This window comes from Anser anser, assembly GCF_964211835.1.
Source record: "Anser anser genome assembly, chromosome: 2".
NCBI lineage: Eukaryota > Metazoa > Chordata > Aves > Anseriformes > Anatidae > Anser > Anser anser.
In genome coordinates, this window is record NC_139721.1 from 151,710,826 (window position 1) to 151,729,654 (window position 18,829).

An 18,829-nucleotide genomic window follows, 5' to 3' on the forward strand; every position below is an offset into this window, starting at 1 on the left:
CGGCCCCCCCCCCCCCAGCCCCCAGCAACGCCGCCCGCGGCTACGGCGGCCGCGCGGCCCCAAACCTCCCGGGCGCGCGCGGCGGGGCGGGGCGGGGCGGGGCGGGGCGGGGCGGGGCGGGTGCCGCGCGGGGCGTCCCTCGGAGGGGAGGGGGCGGGGGAGGGGGCAGCTCCCCCTCCGCCAATCCGGCCGCGCCGCCGCCGGCCCCGCGCGCCCGCCGCCCGCCGCCGCCGCCCAATCCCTTCCGCCGGCGGAAGGCGGGACTTCCGCCGGGAGCCGGAAGCGGGTCTCTCATGCGAGCGGGTGCTTGAGGCTCGGCTCGGAGACGTCGCGGGCCCCGCCGCCGCCGCGTCCTTCCTCCTCCTCCTCCTTCCTCCTCCTCCTCCTCCTCCTCCTCCTCCTCCTTCCTCCTCCTCCTCCTCCTCCGCTCCTTCCTCTCCTCCTCCCCCTCCTCCTCCTCCTCCGCGCCCCCCGCCCGCCGCCGCCCGCTGCCGGCCCCGCCCCGCGCTCCGCTTCTCCTCCTCCTCCTCCTCCTCCTCCTCCTCCTCCTCCTCCTCCTCCCGGCGGCGGCGGCGGCGGCGCAGCGGCAGCCACGCACGGACAGGCCCCGGCCCGGCGCCGCTCAGCGACAGGGCCCCGGCGGCGGCGGCGGCCGGCCGGCTGCGTCCCCCCCCCCCCTCCGGTCCCCGTCCCTTCCCCTGCCCCGCCGCGCCCGGCCCCTGCTGTTCTCCTCATCGTAACCCGGCCAGGCCCGGCCGCAGGGCGGCGGCGGCTGTGACAGGTGAGCGCCCGGCTCCTCCCCGGGAGGCCTCTGCGGGGAGCGGCGGGGCCGCCGGCACCCCCCCTTCCCCCCCCCCCCCCCCCGCCTGCTGGGGAAGCCGCCATCTTCCCACCCGAGGCGGCTCCCGGGGGAGCGGGAGGAGGAGGAGGAGAGGAAGAGGAGGAGGGAGGCCGGCTCCGGGCCGTGCTGCCGCCGGGGTAGGGCCAGGCGCCGCCCCGGCTTCGCTCCACCCGGGGTCCTTCGGAGGGAAGGGGAGCAGCGGGCCCTGGGGGGGGGAAGTGGAACGGGGAGCCGTTGGGCTGGGGGGGGAGCCGCGGGCTCGGGGCCGCGAACCTCCGGGACGCGGAGCCCTGACCCGCTCCTGCAGGAGCACAGCCGGAGCGCTTCGGCAGCAGGCACCCCGCCGGCCCCACGGACTTCTCAGAGCCGCGTCCCGAGGAGGCGAACGGGGGGTGCAGGTTGCAGAGCGGCGCTCGCAGCAGCAGCCGGTGCGCAGACGGTGTTTGCCCCCCCCCCCCCGGATCGTGTCGCTGGGTGCCTCAGCCGGGTTGTTTTCACTCTCGGTTTCAGTTTGTGCAGATGCTCGAAATTACTACAGGGCTCTGTCCGCAGCTTAAACAGATGCGTGCTTGCCAAACAATGTTGTCCAAGGTTCCTCTGCGGCAGATAAGTATAATTATTTATGTTCTGTAGGTGAGGGAATTGAGGCGGCGTGGTTAACGCTTTGCCCGTGGCCACGCAGGGAGAGTTGGTTTCAAAACCACTGTTTAAACTTGAGTCACGGTTGGGGTAAAACCATGGGAATTCCGGCCGGCAGTGCTGCGCCTCATCTCTGGCCTAGTTTTGTTGGCCACCGTCTGAACCCTCAATAAAATAGCAATAGGGAGCTCCCTAAAGTGCTGCCTCAGGATCCTGATCGAAAAGCTGTAATCTTTCACGTGGCTTCATTTTCATGTAAATGTGATCGGGTTTTAGAGGACCGGGTCATTTTTAAAAAGGTCAGAGCGTGTTTTGTGCTTTTTCTTTCAACTTGCTGGGATTTCACAACTTCAGGGTTTTGATTCCCATCTGGTAACTTTTTATCAGTTGAACTTTCACTTGTTTCCTGCTGACTTGTAAGCAGTTCTTCAAGTTAATTCTGGAGATATGAAACTAATCAGCTTATTCACCCCAGCAATTAGGGTGATATTGATATTTTCTATTAGATGTTCTGTGTTGTGGCGAGGGAGGGAGATGGCAATGCTATGTCCTCATAAAGCAAATATAGGAAATGGCATGTATGTTATACATAATGTTTCTAAATAATTTGATTTTCCTTCTGTTGCCGTGTGTATGGATATGCTGTTTGTATGAGAAGCCCAAATTACTGTTGTGTTTAATTGATGTTATATTCAGGCAAAAAAAAAAAAGTAATATTCTTTGTTGACACTGAAATGCAAGGTTTGGCTAAATGAGTTGGTAGGAAACATTTGACCTCTTGAATGTTCCTAGACAAGTGATTGCATGTTTTCCTTGTATATAATTGGGGCCTTAATTGCACATAATGTTCGGGATTAGGCTGAGTTTTTTCCCGTGTAATTCTTTGTTTTTGTTAAGTGTTTACACGCGGATGCCCTAAAGGGATGAGGGGGTCAGCACGAGCTGTTCTACCTTGGGTGCTTTTTTTTTGGCTTGCTCTGATGCAAATACACACGCAGAAAGGTACGGCTGACTTGTAGACGATAATATATATGTTCAGGTATGTGGCTGGAACTTAAATCTGGTTCAGTACAGGGCAAGATGGAGGATCAGTAACTGAAGGCAATTGTGGGGACTTTGGGATTTTGATTTTTGCCTTTTTTTTTTTTTTTTTACAGACGTGTGGTAAACTGTATGGGCAATCTCCTGCTTTGATGTTTAACTTCAAGTGAAATTAACTACCTGGCTTATTTCATTGAAATGCAAAAGAAATGCAGCTTACCTCTGTGTAAGCTACATGCGCCGTGGAGATCTCTTGCTGCATTTCATACTAAGTCTCGGATCCGGCGGTGGCTTTGGCTTTAAGTTGGTTGTGAGCTTCACTGGCAGGGTAACGCAAACTTTCTTTAAATATTTAGTGTGTTACCTACCAAAAGGCACATGCTAGACACAGAAAAGGCGTACTTCTAACCATGGTGCATGGCAAATCTAAAGTGACAGCTGAAAGGCAGCAAGAAAGAAGTTACAAAGAACAAGGTAATAGGGAGTAAATGTCTTCCATTAGCTTATTTTTTTTAACCAGGTGGCTTTCTGGCCCCTCAGTGCTAACAGTATTTAATTCCACGGTTCTTAGATACATTTCAGACTTCCACAGTCATGTGAGGTAATGGCTAAGCTATACAAATGAGCACCTAGAGCACTTGATTGAAGTTTTTTGTGTCTGTGTTGGAAGGGTAGGTGTATTCAAGGGCCCCGGCCTTACCGACCTTCCTGAAGAGGAGCTGCCTTGTCTTGGAGATCTTCTGTGAAAGCAGGTGCAGAGGTGGCTGTGGAGGTAGCTAACAAATGCAGTGTCGAGAAGGCTGTCCCTGGCACTGAGAAAAAAGCAGAAGAGACCAGGTGAAGAAGGCAAAGTAACGTGGTTTCAGGCTTTGGAAGTGCGATTTTTGTGTGTACACATTGATGTGAGAGGGACTGCTTTATGGTGGAAGGTCCTTGTTCTGTCAAAAATGTGGTCTGCCTAGCGTTTTGTTCCTTTAAGCATTTACTAGCAATATGGCATTTTTAGGTGACAAGTTTGTGTAACTCTTAAAAATAACTCTGTATGGAATCGGTGGTACTACACTGACTTCAGTCTTACAACTCTTGTAGCTTGCGTTCAGAATGGGCACACAGGTACCAGCGGGAAAGGAAGGATGTTACAACATAGGACGTTGTAAGGAAGAAAATTAACCCCTCCCCTGGGAGTTTTGTAAGAGGCAATAGCATGTGGAGAGATGCGTAGAAGATGAGTAAAAGCTACTCATGTAGTAAAAGGCCCAGGAAAGGCATCTGAGCAATGCTGTTCCCTAAGCAAATCCTGCTCATGCTGAATCTAACTTTTTATGAGGTATATCTAACTTAATCACTGCAGTTCAGACAAAACGAGAACTAGCCAGTTGGATAGATTCTCATAAGGTCAGCAGATTAGGGAGGGGAAGATGATGTAAAAACGTACATTTTGGAATAATTCTTGTTTTATGTGATATCCTGAAAAAGAAAATAAAAGCAATATACTGGGTCAAAAATACCCACTGAAAATGCTGTAAAGCAGAACTTCTCCAAGGCATTACAAATGCCTTTCTTATATGTGTTAAATTTGAGGCAAGCGAGTATGTCATGAGTCAAACATGAAAATAGAGCTTCTGAAGCACTTTACGAATATAAATAAAAATATAAATCTGAATATAAAACTCGGTGGTATTTCAGCTGGTCAGTAAGTCATTGGGTGCTGTACAGGCTGGATAATTGAAGCAGCCCCATTTCTATTACAACAATCGGTGGGTTTTTTTTTTAAGAATATACTGGTTTTGTCTGACTGGCTCACGCTAAGTGAAAATTATCTTAAAAATACGGAGTTTGAGGAACTTGTTGGCCACGGAGACTAGCAGTTGGTTTCTGTAGCACCCATTCATTTAACCTTAGCCCGGTTCCACAAAGCAGCGTAAGAGAGAGGCAGATTCAGAGAGTTGGTTCACAGCTGATACATCAAAAGTTTTGGTGACGGAGCCGAGAACACTTTGTTTTCATCGGTCTCCCACCTTTGTGTGCTCCCTGCAGGTTGCTGTTGCGTGCCCTGTCCCGGGGAGAGCGGCTTCCCCTCGCTCAGGAAGGCGGTGCTGCGGGGCAGCGCCTGCCGAGAGCGGGGCGCTTTGGAGCACCTCCATTAGGCGTGACTGTAACGCGGGGTAATTTTGCGATTAGGATAGCCGTGACAGCGTTGTGTGATGCGTGCTGCTGCTGCAGGTATTTTGTGTCTGGCTATGTGTTTCAGGAACGGCAATTAACTCCAAAATTGGAAGTCTGACGGGGTTGCTAATATGTGGCCAGCTACTTAGCCTAGAACATTGCAGGGAATTGGGGAAACGCTGTTTTGACGCCCTGATGAATCACCGATTTCTTTGAGCCTTAATCTTTTCTAACACTCATTTACCGTGGAGGGCTGGGCTATGCATATTCTGGATCCTGTCAGTCCAGCTCCGTAATGGGGAGCTGAGTGATGTAATACCAAAGGAATCACTCGTTCATAAGCTCAATGGATTGCCGCCTCTGCGCTTCCAGCAGCTCTTGGTGCTCGCATCAGGCTGTTGGCATGTAAGGAGCCGGTGGCCCCGAGACTGTGTCCTGCAGTGGAGGTTTATTCTGGATTGCCTTTATGTGCTCGCAGGCATCTCCGATTCGGTACGCGTGTGCTTGAGGCCGCAGGAGCTGTGCACGAGGTTCGGTTCTGGCCTGGCGCACGCAGACATCGGTGCATCCGTCTGGCGTGGTGGCCTGTGATGAGTGGGACCCAGAATTGTGTTGCCTCTTAGGGACATCTTCCTAAAAGTCTCTACCACGGCTAAAACTGCACCCAGACAGCAGTGTAACGACTTCAGAGAGGCACCCGCAGCTGCTGTCAGTAGTTCACACAGAACTTCGGGAACATCGTGTGTTTGGAGCGTAGCTGCAGAGCGTAGTTACTTTATCTGAGGCTCGCTCTTCAGGCTGTGCTGGGCTTTTTGCACGTCAGCTGAAGTACTGTCTCTCTAAACTTGACTTTGAGATATCCCACGTTTTCTTGCACAAGTATCAGGTATTTGCTCTTTGCTTAGATTAATTCTCCTTTGATTTCATGCTGGTTCCTCCTTGCTAGCCTCTGCAGATAAGTGACAATGGGGAAGTATTGATGCTTTATCGAAGGTCTTCCTAAGATAGATCCCACCCCCCAGTAAGGGGGTTGCAGGCTTACTTGACAAAATTGTAGCCTGCTGTTATTCCCTGAAAGTGTTTCTTGGTATTTCTCTGCAGACCTGACATCCTGCCTCTATTTTCAAGTATTTTATTGTCACAGGGTGTCAGCGATCCGACAGGGAGTCTCGAGAAACAAAATGTTACCCAAACAGTAATTGTGTCGAGGAAAAAAAAAAATATTTAACCGTTTGATAAAACTGGCGTGTCGGAAACTCGGTGAAATGCTTGAGCAGCCTTACAGTGCAGCCTGGTGCCAGCTGTACGGGTTTGTTTGCTGGCAGTGCTGGTATGCACAAGCGTATTTTTACAGGTTGTGATGCTGTCACAGGTTGCCCCACAACAGGGCCTTACTCTGACTGTTGTTCAAACAAGGAACTGGTGAATCAACAGGCCAATGTCCAAAGCACCTCGCTTTTTCATACCCCGACTCCGGAGGTTTCTGCTCAAGTCTTTTGATGTGTTCAGCTGGCTTCTGACTCGTGTTCCAGGAGTCAGAAAAACCAGAGCAAAACTGCGTGGTGCATCAGGGCACAGTTACTTTGAGCGCTGAGTATCAGAGCTTAGGAAAGAGCTGCCTGTATATGCAGAATTCACAGTCTGAGCTCGGAGTTTCATTCCCATTCGGTGTTGTTGCCGCCTGCTAGATAGGGACAGAAAATGATCAACATGTTGCTGTTTAAAGCAGCAAGGCAAACAGTTTGGGCAAAATAGCGCTGCCTCTGTTGGAGCGTCTCCAAGATCGTAGGTCTGTGCTCCTGTTCCTGCTTAAAGCTTGCCCGATATTTTCTTAATACGTGTCTGTAAGACTTAGCGGGGATTCTCTTTATCAACCTGCTGCAGTTGAGTTCACAGTGCACTTTGTTTTGGGTATACTTTTCTTAATTAATGCCATGTATTTTTACTGCTTGAATTCAAGATACCAGTGGAATTTTTAGGAGGGTCTTTGCTCAGGTATTTTGATTCGCGTGAAAGTGTAATTGTCCTTAAATCCAAGCTGCAGTACTGGAACAGTCCATCCTTTAACAGTGAGTCAAAACCTGAATTACCAGTAGTTTTGATTACAGTGATACTCTGAAAAGGTGGGGTGCTCTAACTTTGAACCCAGCAGGTGATAGTCTTTCATGGAGTGTTTTAAAAGTAAGCAAAAGTTGCTTCTGATTTCAGTAAAGCTCGTAATGGAGGATGGTAGCTTCTTTCAAAAGAGGAAGTAATGCTAAAATGACTGGATTATTTGGGTTAAACTCTATTTCTGGCAAAGAGGTTAATGAAATAATTGGCAAAAACATCAGCTTCCTCTTAGTATTACAAAGCCTTACATGACGCTTCTTCTGCAGGTAGCTTCACTTCACTTTACGTTTGGTCCTGGGCATGTTTCAGAACTTTAACATGTTTTATGTCACCTGAAACATATAAGTCACCTGAAAACAAACACACAAACCCCAAAGCCAGAGGGAAGCTCGTCCTGGGTTGTATGTTTTGCAGGACAGCTGTTTGTTAACATAACCCTTGCATACTCGAGGATTGTTGTATACATTCCTGTTGGAAGAAAACTTGTATTGCACCTTTTAGTACTGTAATTGTTGCTGTTGTGTTTGGTTCCACATATGTCTCCCACCTGGACTTTCAAGCAGGTACAGACCCTTTTCTGTCTAACTTTTCCCAGACTATTCTGACCAAAGCTGTGCTGTGAGAGCACCGCAGCAGCTGTCCCATCGGCACGCCAGATCTGTTTGGGAGTCCTAGATCTGCTTGCGTTTGAATCCGAGCTCCTTGCTTTAAGATTTTGCCTTCCCTGCATTAGGCGTTCATTGTGCGTTTCAAGAATGTGATGATAAAGAACTTAAGCACAGCTTCAAAGCCTATTTGCTGTCTTTTTTTTTTTGTGCTTTGAATTACTCTTTAAGTGCCCTAGAAGCTCTTAATGCAGTGTTTGACCTCCACTTCCTTAAGCACGGCGCTGATTGCAGACTTGAAACGTGAAATCCAAATAAAAGCAATATGGTTATTCGAGGATGATAAGCCTTTTAAGACGTGTAAAAGAACGTCAGACTTCTAACCTCACCCTTGGAACTACCCTAAATATTAACCTCAGTGCTTCGAGCGATGTTTTTGCACTTTCATCATGACAAACTGCATCTTCCTCTGCAAACTTCTGGGCTTTTCTAGAAATCAGCAGATCTGTAAGGAATAGTCATTTCCTTTACCTTGGGGAACTGCGCTGCGTAGAGCCACCAACAGATTTTTAGCAGTGTGTGTGTGTCTGTTGGCGACTTTCTGGTTAGCAGCACAGAGAAGTATGCGGAAAACTAAAGGATCGTATTGGTAAATCAGGAGGAGGAACATCCTGTAGTTGAAACAAGGAAGTTCGTTGTTCCCAGCATTGCTAAACTGCCTCTCTTCATGCACAGCCCTTAGCCTGTTTCCTCTAAGTAAGTGCTGAAGCAGTTGGTCCTCTGACATGTGTCATCTCCCGAAGGTTTAGCTGCTTTGAAGAATTCAGCAAGGCCAAGTAGCTGCTGCATCGTAGCTTTAAACGCGTGCAGCTGCTAGCAAGGTACCACAGGCGCTCCAGTTGTTTTGTGAAATAAACAATTTATAAAACCGCGGGTCCGTTTATGGTGAGGCTGCCCTGCCGAGTTGCCGAGGAGGTTGGTAGCCAGCAAAGTTCAGAATCTTACATTTTCCAGTCCACATTGGGAATCGGCCTCGATGCTAAACTGAAAATTGCCTCTCATGACAAAAGCGCAACCGTTTTTGTAAACTTCCCTGCTGCACGTGAGCTCTCAGCATAGCTCGTGGTTGCTTCCTTCAGTTGTGGAATAGGAAGATTAATCTCTCCCACTTCCCTTCAGCAGATAGTTTAAAAGAAAAAAATAACCCTCAATTAAATGAGAGCAAGGCAGCTATGTTTGGAGGGAAGGTTAGCAAGGAAAATACATTATTATGCATGATAGTATCTTTGCGTAGTAATTTTTCAGCTGTGCATGAGAAGATACGATCGAACAAGACAGACTTAGGATCCCGAGTGCCCCAGTAAACTCACCTCCTGGAAATAAGGTGTGTCAAAGTGAAGAACTGTAGGTTACAGGAAAAATGCCTGAGAAGCCTTTCACGTGGCTTTTTTGGATAGTCACATTGATCTCCTCGTCAGGGTGTTGTCTGTGGGAAGGAGTAACTTGGGCTGAGTGCAAGTTCTTGTAAAGTTTCTCTAAGTAAATGGGAGTTTGTTACCATCCGGTGTTCTGCAAATGCCTATTTAGAAATAGTACAGAAATGAAAAGCAGTATTTTCTGAAATGCCTCGCCACTAGCAGACAGCAGCTCCTGCCCCATCTACTCCAGGTCAAGCTGTAATTTTCTTCCCAGTTCGGCTCCCGGCTGCCAGTCAGTTGTCGTGGTCTTCTGCTTTCTGTGTGCACAGAGGCGTTGTGCAACTGTCAATTCATGTGACCTCGGCGCAGATGAGCAAAGTGGGTGATGGAAGCTGGTGAGGAATTCGATGAGGTTTCGCATTTGATGGTGCTAAACTTCGGAAATGTATTTCTGTGATGCTTTCCTAACGTTTGCATTAAAAAAAATACATAATTTCTGCATCAGTGAACAGTGGTACAACACAAAAAGCCTGGAGCTGGTAGGCGTAAACATTTCTAAAGTTGTTGAGAAGCTTTAACTTTCAGAGAAGGATGCATTTAGCCTATAAAAGATCCCGCCAAAGCATCTACAGTGTTTCTGTAGTAGGGAGACAATTTTAGCAGTTACAAGTATTTCTGTTAGTTAAAGTACCAACACATTTTCTTTGTATTGCCTCATTTTTTGCAAATGAGTATTTGCAGATGAGTGTTCCAGCACTCCGGGCACCGCGTGGACACGGGCTGATGCCTCGTGGTGTAGCCGAGTGTAGCAGGTGAATGCGGATGGATGGGAGCATCACGAGAAATTAGCAAGTAGTGTGTGAGTACAGCATGCGGTGCCTGGGCTTTGATGAAAGCCTCATCGGTGGGCTTCTCTTGTCTGCGTGTCCATATATTTAAAAAAATCGCGTGGAAGGAGGGAGCTTCCACCACGTTTTACAGCTTCCGTTAATCCACGTTGAGCAGGAATGGCTTTTATTTCCTAGTTCGGGCCATTATATATGCGGGCTGTTTTAGAGGACTATTTGCAAAGTTAGCCTCCCTCTATGGTCAGGCTCCTTTAACGTGCGCGGTCTCATCCCGCGGCTTGGGAGCAGAGGTGCTGCTTTGTAGGCCAGCAGCAGCAGCAAAGAGATGGGCCTGCCCTGCTAACTTCATTCAGAGCAGCAGCGCTGGGTTAGCAGCGCTCTGCTGATGGAGATGGTTCCTTGGGGAGCAGGAGGAAAGGACCAGTAATGGTGTCAGTCGTTCAGCTTGGGCTCTGTCTCCTCCACCACGCTGCTGGTGGTGCCAGAAGTAGCAGTGCGTGTGTGCAGTCACTGTGCAGGTCTCTGGTCAGCTCCTTGTGGGAAGGAGCTCGCTCAGATCTGTTGCATCTCTGGTCTTGCTGCTGCTTGCCATCCTGGATAAATAAGAAGAGAGACCAGGGCTGGGAGGTAGGGTGGAGGTCAAATGCTCCTGAACCGAACTGAGGGCAAGCGAGGGAGTGTTTGAATGGAAAATCCTACCTTCAGGTACTTCCCCGAAGTGCTTGAGTGTCACGTTCGTGATCTCCTTCCTGAGAAAGAGCTAAGACCTCTCTCCTGGAGTGTGAGATGTCTTCTGCTTTCGGTAGGCCTTGGTAATGAGCGTAGTGTTGGTGATTGTCCAGCTGAAAACATCAGCTGATACTTTTTATCTGCTTACTCCAGAGAATGGGTTTGAGGAGCACTGCGATGGCAGCTGCTTTATGCCAAGGTGGCATTCCACCTCTCTGCAAAATTGTCACGGCGTGGCTGAGCTACCGACAAATTGAACTCTGCTGTCTGAGGGTTGCTGAAATAATGCACAATAGGAGAGTGAAGAGTTTATTTTAATTAGGTCTGGAATGTTTTTGAAATCGTCATCTGATTTAAAAAAAAAAAAACCCTATCTGACATGCAGTCGTTATAATGGAAATGAAATATGCGTCTGTATGGATAACCTGCAGGGTGTGTGCTGTTAGTCCACTTAAGGTGAAGAAAACAAGCTTGTGGCTTCGTGATGGATGTGCTGCATGCAGCAACTCCGGTTAATTAATACTTTGGGGTTTATAATGTTATGTGCTTCAGTCTGCAGGCAGGAAAGTGCTGCTTCAGATCTGAAAATTGAGAACAGGCTGTAAGCAAACTGAAACTGCTCCTGACACAATGTCACTTGTCTTCGGGGCACGTGGTGTTCTTATCAGGAACGAAAGCTTCTTCCCAGTAGGCTATTCCCGATTTGGTGGGTGCTCCTAAGCGTTCTTAAATGGCAGGATTTCTTAGCTTGTATACCGTGAAGTCCGTGGTGTGTTGTGTTACGAGGAGGACGTGTTCCGTGAGTCTGTTACTCTTCTGGGAGTGATGTTCAGGTGTGCACGGGATAGTACCTGCATGTAAACCTTTCTTGGTGTGCAAGAGGCCAGCAGTAATCGTGATCCCTTTCGGTAAAGGGATTTCCTTTCCAGTGTGTGTATTTGAAATCTAGCGCTTGGAAGGCTAGACTTGAAAATGATAACCGGGACTGTTGGCTGGTCAGGGTCATCCCCTCACCTTCCGTGGGCTGGCACACTTTCTTCTTACTGTCTGGGATTGAGCGGGTGCAAAAGGCTCCAACTTTCTGCCCTTCCCCCCCATTTCTCTTGCTTGTGACTGCCAGACCTTTCCGTATACCTCTGCACAGAGCACTTATTCACTAGTATCAGGTTTCTTTGGTAATCTGTCACCTTTGTTCGGTAACTTATTGCTCGGTATCTCTCGGACAGCTAATTACTGTTAACGATCTGAATTTCTAGACTTGCAGAGTAATCAGTTCTGCGCGCAGCGCCATTGCCTGTGTTTGTGTGCGAGTCGGGATCAGGAAGCTTACCCCGGGATGAGATTGCAAATCGCTCACGAAGCCCAGCACAGAAACGTTTGGTAGGCCTTGAAATAAGGAGACTCGGTGTTCCCTTCGCATGGCAAAGTTAACTCGTGCTCTTGAAATTTGAACCATTCTTAGAGGAGCAGCTACACCTGAAGAGATCATTACTGGAATCGCGGAATAGTTTTGGAAGCTATCGGCTGCCTAAAGAACAGAAACAACAAAAACCTGGGAAGCGGAGGCAGCAGCTCTAAACCCTCGGAGCAAGTGTTTGCTGTTGCAGAACGTTTTAAAGAGAGTACAGCACTAAAATGTAGGTGGCCTTCTGGTGCAGTGTGTCGTTAAGACGCCGTGCCACGTGGGTTTTAAAATGCCTCGCGTCTGCCAAGTAAGTACCCAGGTGTGGGTTCACCTGCCGCGCGTATGTACGTGTTCCTCGTCAAAACCCCAATTTCTGCGTTGTTCTGGGTGCTTCCCGGGGAGTGGTTGGGCGCAGGCAATTTTCTCGTCAGGAAGGAAAAATGAAGAGAATCCGCTGGTACTTCTCAGGTTTTTTGAAACCTAACCTCCCCGTAGTCATGCTGGCACTTGCCCTGGCTGCGTGCATGTTCCGAAGCCTTCCTCTGGCAGGCTCTGATAACGTCTGGGCATGTGGTCAAACTGGGTGAAACTTTCAACTTTTTCCCCCTACTGTGGAGTTAATTAGCAGTTAAACAAATCGGGAGCCGTGTGCTGATTTTTAAAGTAGTGTATTCAATATTTAACTTCTGTGGACACACGCTGTGACTAAATATTTATGTCGCGTCAGCTCTGTAATTGCTGTTGGGTAACACGGAGTTTACAACTTATGTAGACGTGATGGTGATTGCACAGAGCGCCGCTGACAAATGGTTCTTTTTTTGGTGTTGTTGGGCTTTTGAATGTCCACTGTGGTAATGTAACCACCGCACAGTGTATCTTCTTTTAAATAATACTGCCCTTTGAATGATGTATCGCTTTTCCCATCTGCTGCTCGGAGGAGACTGATTGCCCGTTTTGGAAGGAAATACGTGAACCTGACATCTAGGTAAGAGTTGTGTCACGGGCTTTCTGTGGGGACCATCACAACGATGGAGCTTTGTGTGGTTATTTATCTTCAAAACAGTGCCGTTGGGCCCATGCAGAGGGATGATGGTGCTGCTCTGGCATTAACAGCTGGAGTCTTTCTTTGGAAGTCTTTTAAAACAGCCCTCTGATTAAGAACGGCAGGCTCCAATTTGTAATGCTTTTCAATGCTGAGGTGGAGGGAAACCTGCAGCCATTAAGGAGTTGGATTCACCAGGTTTTGTTGGTGCTCTATAAGCAGCTTTACTTGGAGTGAGAATGCAATATGCCAGGAGTTGACCACATATTTCTTGGGTATTCAAAACACTCATGAGACAAGCAAGAAAACAAAACAAAACAAAAAAGTAAACTTAACCAGTAGGTAGTGTATTAAACTGGTGACATATTTTTGGAAGAGGCATGTGTTGTTTCTCCTATCAACTATGAAGTCTTAACTACAAATGCTGTTCAGACTCTCCTAGCTCATAGGAATATGAGACAGTGTCATGGCAAATTAGGAAAGTGATTTTGGAGGTTAAATACTGTTTTTCCATCCTCTGTTAAATACCTGGCTTCTGCATTCAAGCCCGTCATAGAGTTCATGCTGCTATGTAGCTAACCCAGTGATCAGTATGTTTCGGGTGTTTCTTGCTGCAGGAAGCCAGCTATGTGATGTATTTGGCAGGTGCCGGAGCTCTCTTCAAAGCTGAAGTCGGTGGTAGTTGTGCTTGCTTCTCCTGATCCTCATGGATGCTCTCAGGAGGGTGTGAAAGACGGTGAGAAAGTGTGCTGTGTGCCAGCGGAAGCAGGGCTTCTGGCCGGCAACTGGCAGGTTGTTATGAGGCGTAAGTTGAGAAGTGCACCTCTGTTTTGAAAACATTTAATGCTTTCTCATGTTCCTGGAAGCGTATTTCTGCATTATTAGCCTTGTGAAAAGTTTATCTTAATCTGTGTTTAAAGTTTCGAAAACGTTTGTGAGGAAGAGTTGCGCGCACAGCCGGGCTCAAATCTGGTTTTGTTTTTTTTTTTTGCCTGCTGGAAGAGCGGTGAAAAGATCTTTTATTCTAGTGAGCTTTTTTGTTTTATGGTGTTGCTGTTTGCAGTGTGAAAGTTAGTTGTCAGCGCTTGCATTTGTAAATCTCTTTTTAAGGGCTGATTACACTGGGCTGAAAGTTGGCAGGCAAGATCTCAGCCCTAGAGCATTGTTTTGGGTTTTGCATGTTTTTAAATAATAGATCTATCTGACCGGTCTGATTGAGGGAATGCACGCTGCTACTCATACCTTTGTAACTCTAGGCAGCAAAACAGCCTACATAACAGCGTGCTTTGAATATGAATTAGAGAAATTAGAGGCGACTAATGGAGGCGGAGGTGTGGGGGGATCGGAAGCTGCACTCAAGGGAGGTTTTGGGGGATTTGAGGGGGCGCAGTAGTGGCTGCGTAACGACTCGGGAGATGTCTTGGGAGATGTTGGCAAGGTTGTGGTGTACGTGGATGTGGTGTGTTTGTGCATAAATACCTTCGGATGGTTGAACATTAACTCTGCCAGTGCTGTAAGATACCTCAGCCCGAGCTAACGTGCGGTGTAAAGGTTAGCCTGATGTTGGCACTCCACTGACACGCACGTGTGGCCGGCGTATGAGCGCAGCCCCAGCCGCGGTTGGCCTGGCACCCAGACAAGGGCGATCGCGTGGTTGTGCGCGCTGCCTCTGTAGGTGTCCCGTGGACACTGTGGGATCTTCCGGAATGACAGTTCTTACAACAAGGGGCATGCGGCTTCGTAGAGAATCACGTCGACGGCTTTTCAGAAAACTTGATGAAGATGGTTGTGATGTTTCGGAGGGAGACCAGTTCAGCAGAGGCTGAAATGCCTGCCGTCGGTGCGGCTCGGTCCCTGCTGAGAATATTCTTGTAGCTCCTCAGATCAAGCACTGCTACCAGGTGCCTACAGGGACAGCTTCTGTACAAGTACCTGTAAAGAGTTACTGCGCTCATTGTGTCTTCGCTCCAATGAGAAAACAGCCGCATTAACGCGTGGTTTCCCCTTCCTGTTGCAATTACCAGTCTAGCAGACCAGGTAGGGTTACAGTTTGGGGAGTAATAAGGACTTCATGGCTGAATGTTCTGGGAATTTTGTTGTTGTCGTCTTTAAAGAAATTTGTTTTCACCTGTATTTTAATCTTTTGGGGCTAAGTGTCTTGCCTGCTTACAAACCAAGTCCAAACTGCTTTGGGGAAGCTGAGGGAAAAGCCATTCAGCTTCTCTCGGATTAGGCAATTCTGAAAATGAGTATTTGCATGTCTCAAGAGTTCGTTTGCTCTTCACATAATAGACCTGACGTTGTTCAACTTGACTTATTATTCTGTGGTGATCAAACAGCAAGGCAGAAGGAAAAGTAATGATGTAGTGTACATATTTACAGAATTGAAATGAGATATAAGAATGAAATCGTAATGGGGTACTTCCAAATCAAATCATAAATCCAGCCATTCTGTAGGCTACATGACAAGACATAATTCATAGAAGACATGGATTTTTTTTGTGAATCTGCTTCCTATAGACTAAGAATATTATTTAAAAGATTGCATGCCTATGACGATTTTTCTTGTTTTTAAATAATTTGAGTGAAAAAAATACCGCTGACAGCTCAGTGTTGTGCCATAGGGAATGCTCTGTCTGTCCCAAAGCGCTCTGCTGACCTGCATTTTTCTTGTCCCCTACTTAATGGGGCAGTATGTATTTATGCAAAGGTATGGTTTAGCAATCAGCTAGCCAGTGTATCTGTTAAAGTGGTGGGCAAGGTAACTGCTTAATGGAATTAAAAACTTTATTGCTGTATTAAAATGCCACGTTGAACTTGTGAATTTGACCATTAAACTACAAGAGAGGATAAACTCTTCAGAACTATAAATCCTTATCTGTAGTTGCTGGTACTACCAAATACTGGCTGGTTCTGCAAATAAGCTTGTGTGTAAAGGTATTTATAACAATACCAGTATTAATGAATAGCATGCTAAAAACATCCTGCCAGTAGCCTTTAACATCTGGTGTTGTTTTTTTCTTTTTAATTCCTATTTTTTTCCTTCTCTATGAAATAGCACAGCTTTTTTCCACGAGCACTTTGTTCTCTGACATGACAGTCATGGAAGCTGCTGTATTACAGCTTTTATGCTTTAAGAGACTGGCGAGTGGAAAAGTGCATGCAACTAACTTCCCAGAACAGCCCCGCACGTGAAGTTGTACTGAAGCACAGCACAACAGATGGGATTTTGCAGCAGAGCACTTGCCGTCCTGCAGACTTCAAGTAGTGTGGACTACTAAAGGAAGAAGGCTGCAGGATGTTTCAGTATGGTTTACCCATTAGTAGAAAGGCAATAGCTGGGCTTTGTTAAAAACATAGGACTTAAAAGGCAGGTTGAACATCCTTTAAAACAGATTATAATATTTCATTTGTTTTGAGAAATGTTTTGATCCTTAATGGTGGAAATGCGACTTAACAACAATGCAAATCCCATACATTTATTAATGTAACTCTTCATGAGGTCAGTGGATTTGTTGTGATGTCTATCTCAACAAATATGTGCGCTAATGAGAATAATTATTAGTCGGAGCAATCCAAACAAAGTTACCTAGAGCTTCAATCTAGGCCTAGTCCATGATAAGGGTCTTGTGTAATCTCATCTGAAGGGCTTCTGGAAAGCAATAGAATGCTGTACTGTTCTTCTTGCAACTTCAGACTGCTCGGGCAAGCCACCAGTAATGTGAACGTTGCAGGCATCTGTTATCTATCAAGCTGGCTAACAACTAGTCTACCCTCAGCCTAAATTAATGATTTAGCTGAATATTTTGTGCTCGATGGCCAGTCAGCAAATGCTTTAAAGAGCATATGTGTAGTGGAACTTTACTCTTGTTTGTTAGAATCACATGTTCCTGGCTGTTTTCCTTCCACAATCCGTGGATTTACAAAGTGCAGGCGCTTACACGACATACTGGAGGGTGGAAGAGATTGCGGTGTGACTGGGGACGAGCTGAGCCTAGGAGGGAAATGGAGATGTATGAGATCAGCAGGTGGCATAGAGGGATGCAACGAGTACCGTGGCATTGATTCGGGAATCACCGTGCAGAGGAGATAATGTCATAACTGACTGAAACACAGCAGTGTTTCTGTAGGGCTTACCTTGTGGATGAGGACTAACGTGCATGCTTGAGGTTAGGATGAACAGCAATGTGGTTTATGTAGAGTGAATATAAAATGCATAATAAGTTTTGTGCTGTTCTTATATTAAAAAAAAAAAATCCATAATTTTAAAGGAAGTGGTTTTAGCCTCTTAAAGTTAACAGGAGCTTCCGGCAAGAAGCTTGGACACCTGTAGCGTTACTGTGCATACAGCTTCCCATGCGGGGGTTTGGATGACGTAGGATCATGCTACTTAGTAGTTTTTGAAGAATGGTTTTCATCCTGAGGATGATTTTTCTTTATTTTCTAAAAGACAAGCATCCCAAATTAATTCCAGACTTTCTCCTGTGAAGGCTCTGTGTATGTTTGTATGTGTGGGTCAATATAGTCTTTTATTTCCTCTTTGTTTGCTTTTCGTGTCGAATTCATTTCTCCTCTACTTGAATAGCTTTTAGTCCCAGATGAGAGGCAGAGTGTTCAAAAACACAGAACAAGCTTCTGGGTGTTTGAACAGTGACATAGTGCATGTATTTCTGTTGAAAACATATGCTTTTTTTTTTATGCTGACTTTACACCAATAGCATGAAATGATGTTCGAGTGTTCATCTAAGCTGAATATCAGCTCCTGTCCGGAATGTCAGTTTTTTCCAACAGTATTGGCAAAACAACTTTTCTCCTGAACGACTGTCGTACAGACACTTGAATCAGTTTGTCCCGTACATAGATGAATATTATGATTACACTTGAAAATTTTGGAATGGATTAAATTGTATGAAAGACTTGCTCCTTTCAGAATATAATGGGGAAGGGATTGCGCAGAAGGCCATAAAGCCATAGATTGACAGGAATACTCTTTAACTCCAATCGTTAGGTGTCAAGATACCATAAAAGGAGCTTATGCAGCTAAGGAGTGGAATCATACAGTTATCTTCCCTGTGCTGCAAGATTGTAATTTCTGGGTGAATATGTAAACCAAAAAGCGTAGTAGAGCTTGTTTGTAGCCCTTATAGAAACTAACAAAAAAGTTACCCTGACTTACTTCCCAGTATTTACTTTTTGAAACATCATTTAAATGAACCTTTTCTTTCCTTATTGACCAGGTGTTGTTTAAAATAACAATATTAAGTAATAGGCTCGAATTTCAAAGCTAAGCCAGTCAGACATTCAATGCTCCTCAGTTTTCCACTTGTCTAATCAAATAAAATAACATTTTAGGATGATGGAGCAGAACAACTTGTTGAGCGTCACTAATAGAGCAGAAGTGTTGTAACATGCTTCTTACAGTTGGCGAAGATTAAGTGACTGCCAGAGTAGCTGTAGAAGACAAAGGTTGGTTTGTGACTAGAATGCTTCTTAATGAGTAAGTCTACCAAGTGGTGTAAAGAAGAGTTTGAAAACCACTCTGAATAATTAAGGTGAGAATGAAATGAAACTTCCCCATGGAATTTCCCTGCCCTGTGCGACGGCAAGTGTTGTGCATGCTATTCATCTGCGCTCCCAGGGCTGTCAGCTACTGGAAGCTGGGCGCGTTTACAGGGTTGCTTTATCCATGCCTGCTGCCCTAACATTTTCCTTGAACCCATAATGACTGCGTCGTGGGGAAGTTCTTTGGGCCTCTGGTCTGAATCAGCATGGCACGTCAGGAATGGCTATGAAATTGCAGCAATTTCAACCACTGCTTAGAGAATCTTTTGTCTTTGTATTTCCACAGCTTCCAAAGGTGACCAGTAAAGTTCTCTCTGAGCAGCCAAAAAGCAGACAGCTCATGACTTCTGATCAGGACACTAAAGTTGTGGCTGAACCGCAGGTGCAGCAAGTACAAGAAGTTAAAGACGGTTCTCATCTA

General features: G+C 46.6%; 1 protein-coding gene across 3 annotated transcripts in view; it reads left to right on the forward strand.

Annotated features, from left to right (window-relative positions):
• The first annotated feature begins 276 nt into the window (after nucleotides 1-276).
• The window catches only part of LARP4B (La ribonucleoprotein 4B), a 57,531-nt gene continuing 38,978 nt past the window's right edge, over nucleotides 277-18,829 (forward strand). For 2 of the 3 annotated variants that reach the window (XM_083823682.1, XM_083823684.1), the window contains exons 1-2: nucleotides 277-781; nucleotides 18,695-18,829. In XM_083823682.1, coding sequence (XP_083679808.1) covers nucleotides 18,749-18,829 — 81 coding nt within the window. In that variant the 5' untranslated portion in view covers nucleotides 277-781; nucleotides 18,695-18,748. Of the gene's footprint in view, nucleotides 782-864; nucleotides 979-18,694 lie in introns of those variants that run through there. The other variant, XM_083823683.1, reaches the window with a different exon arrangement.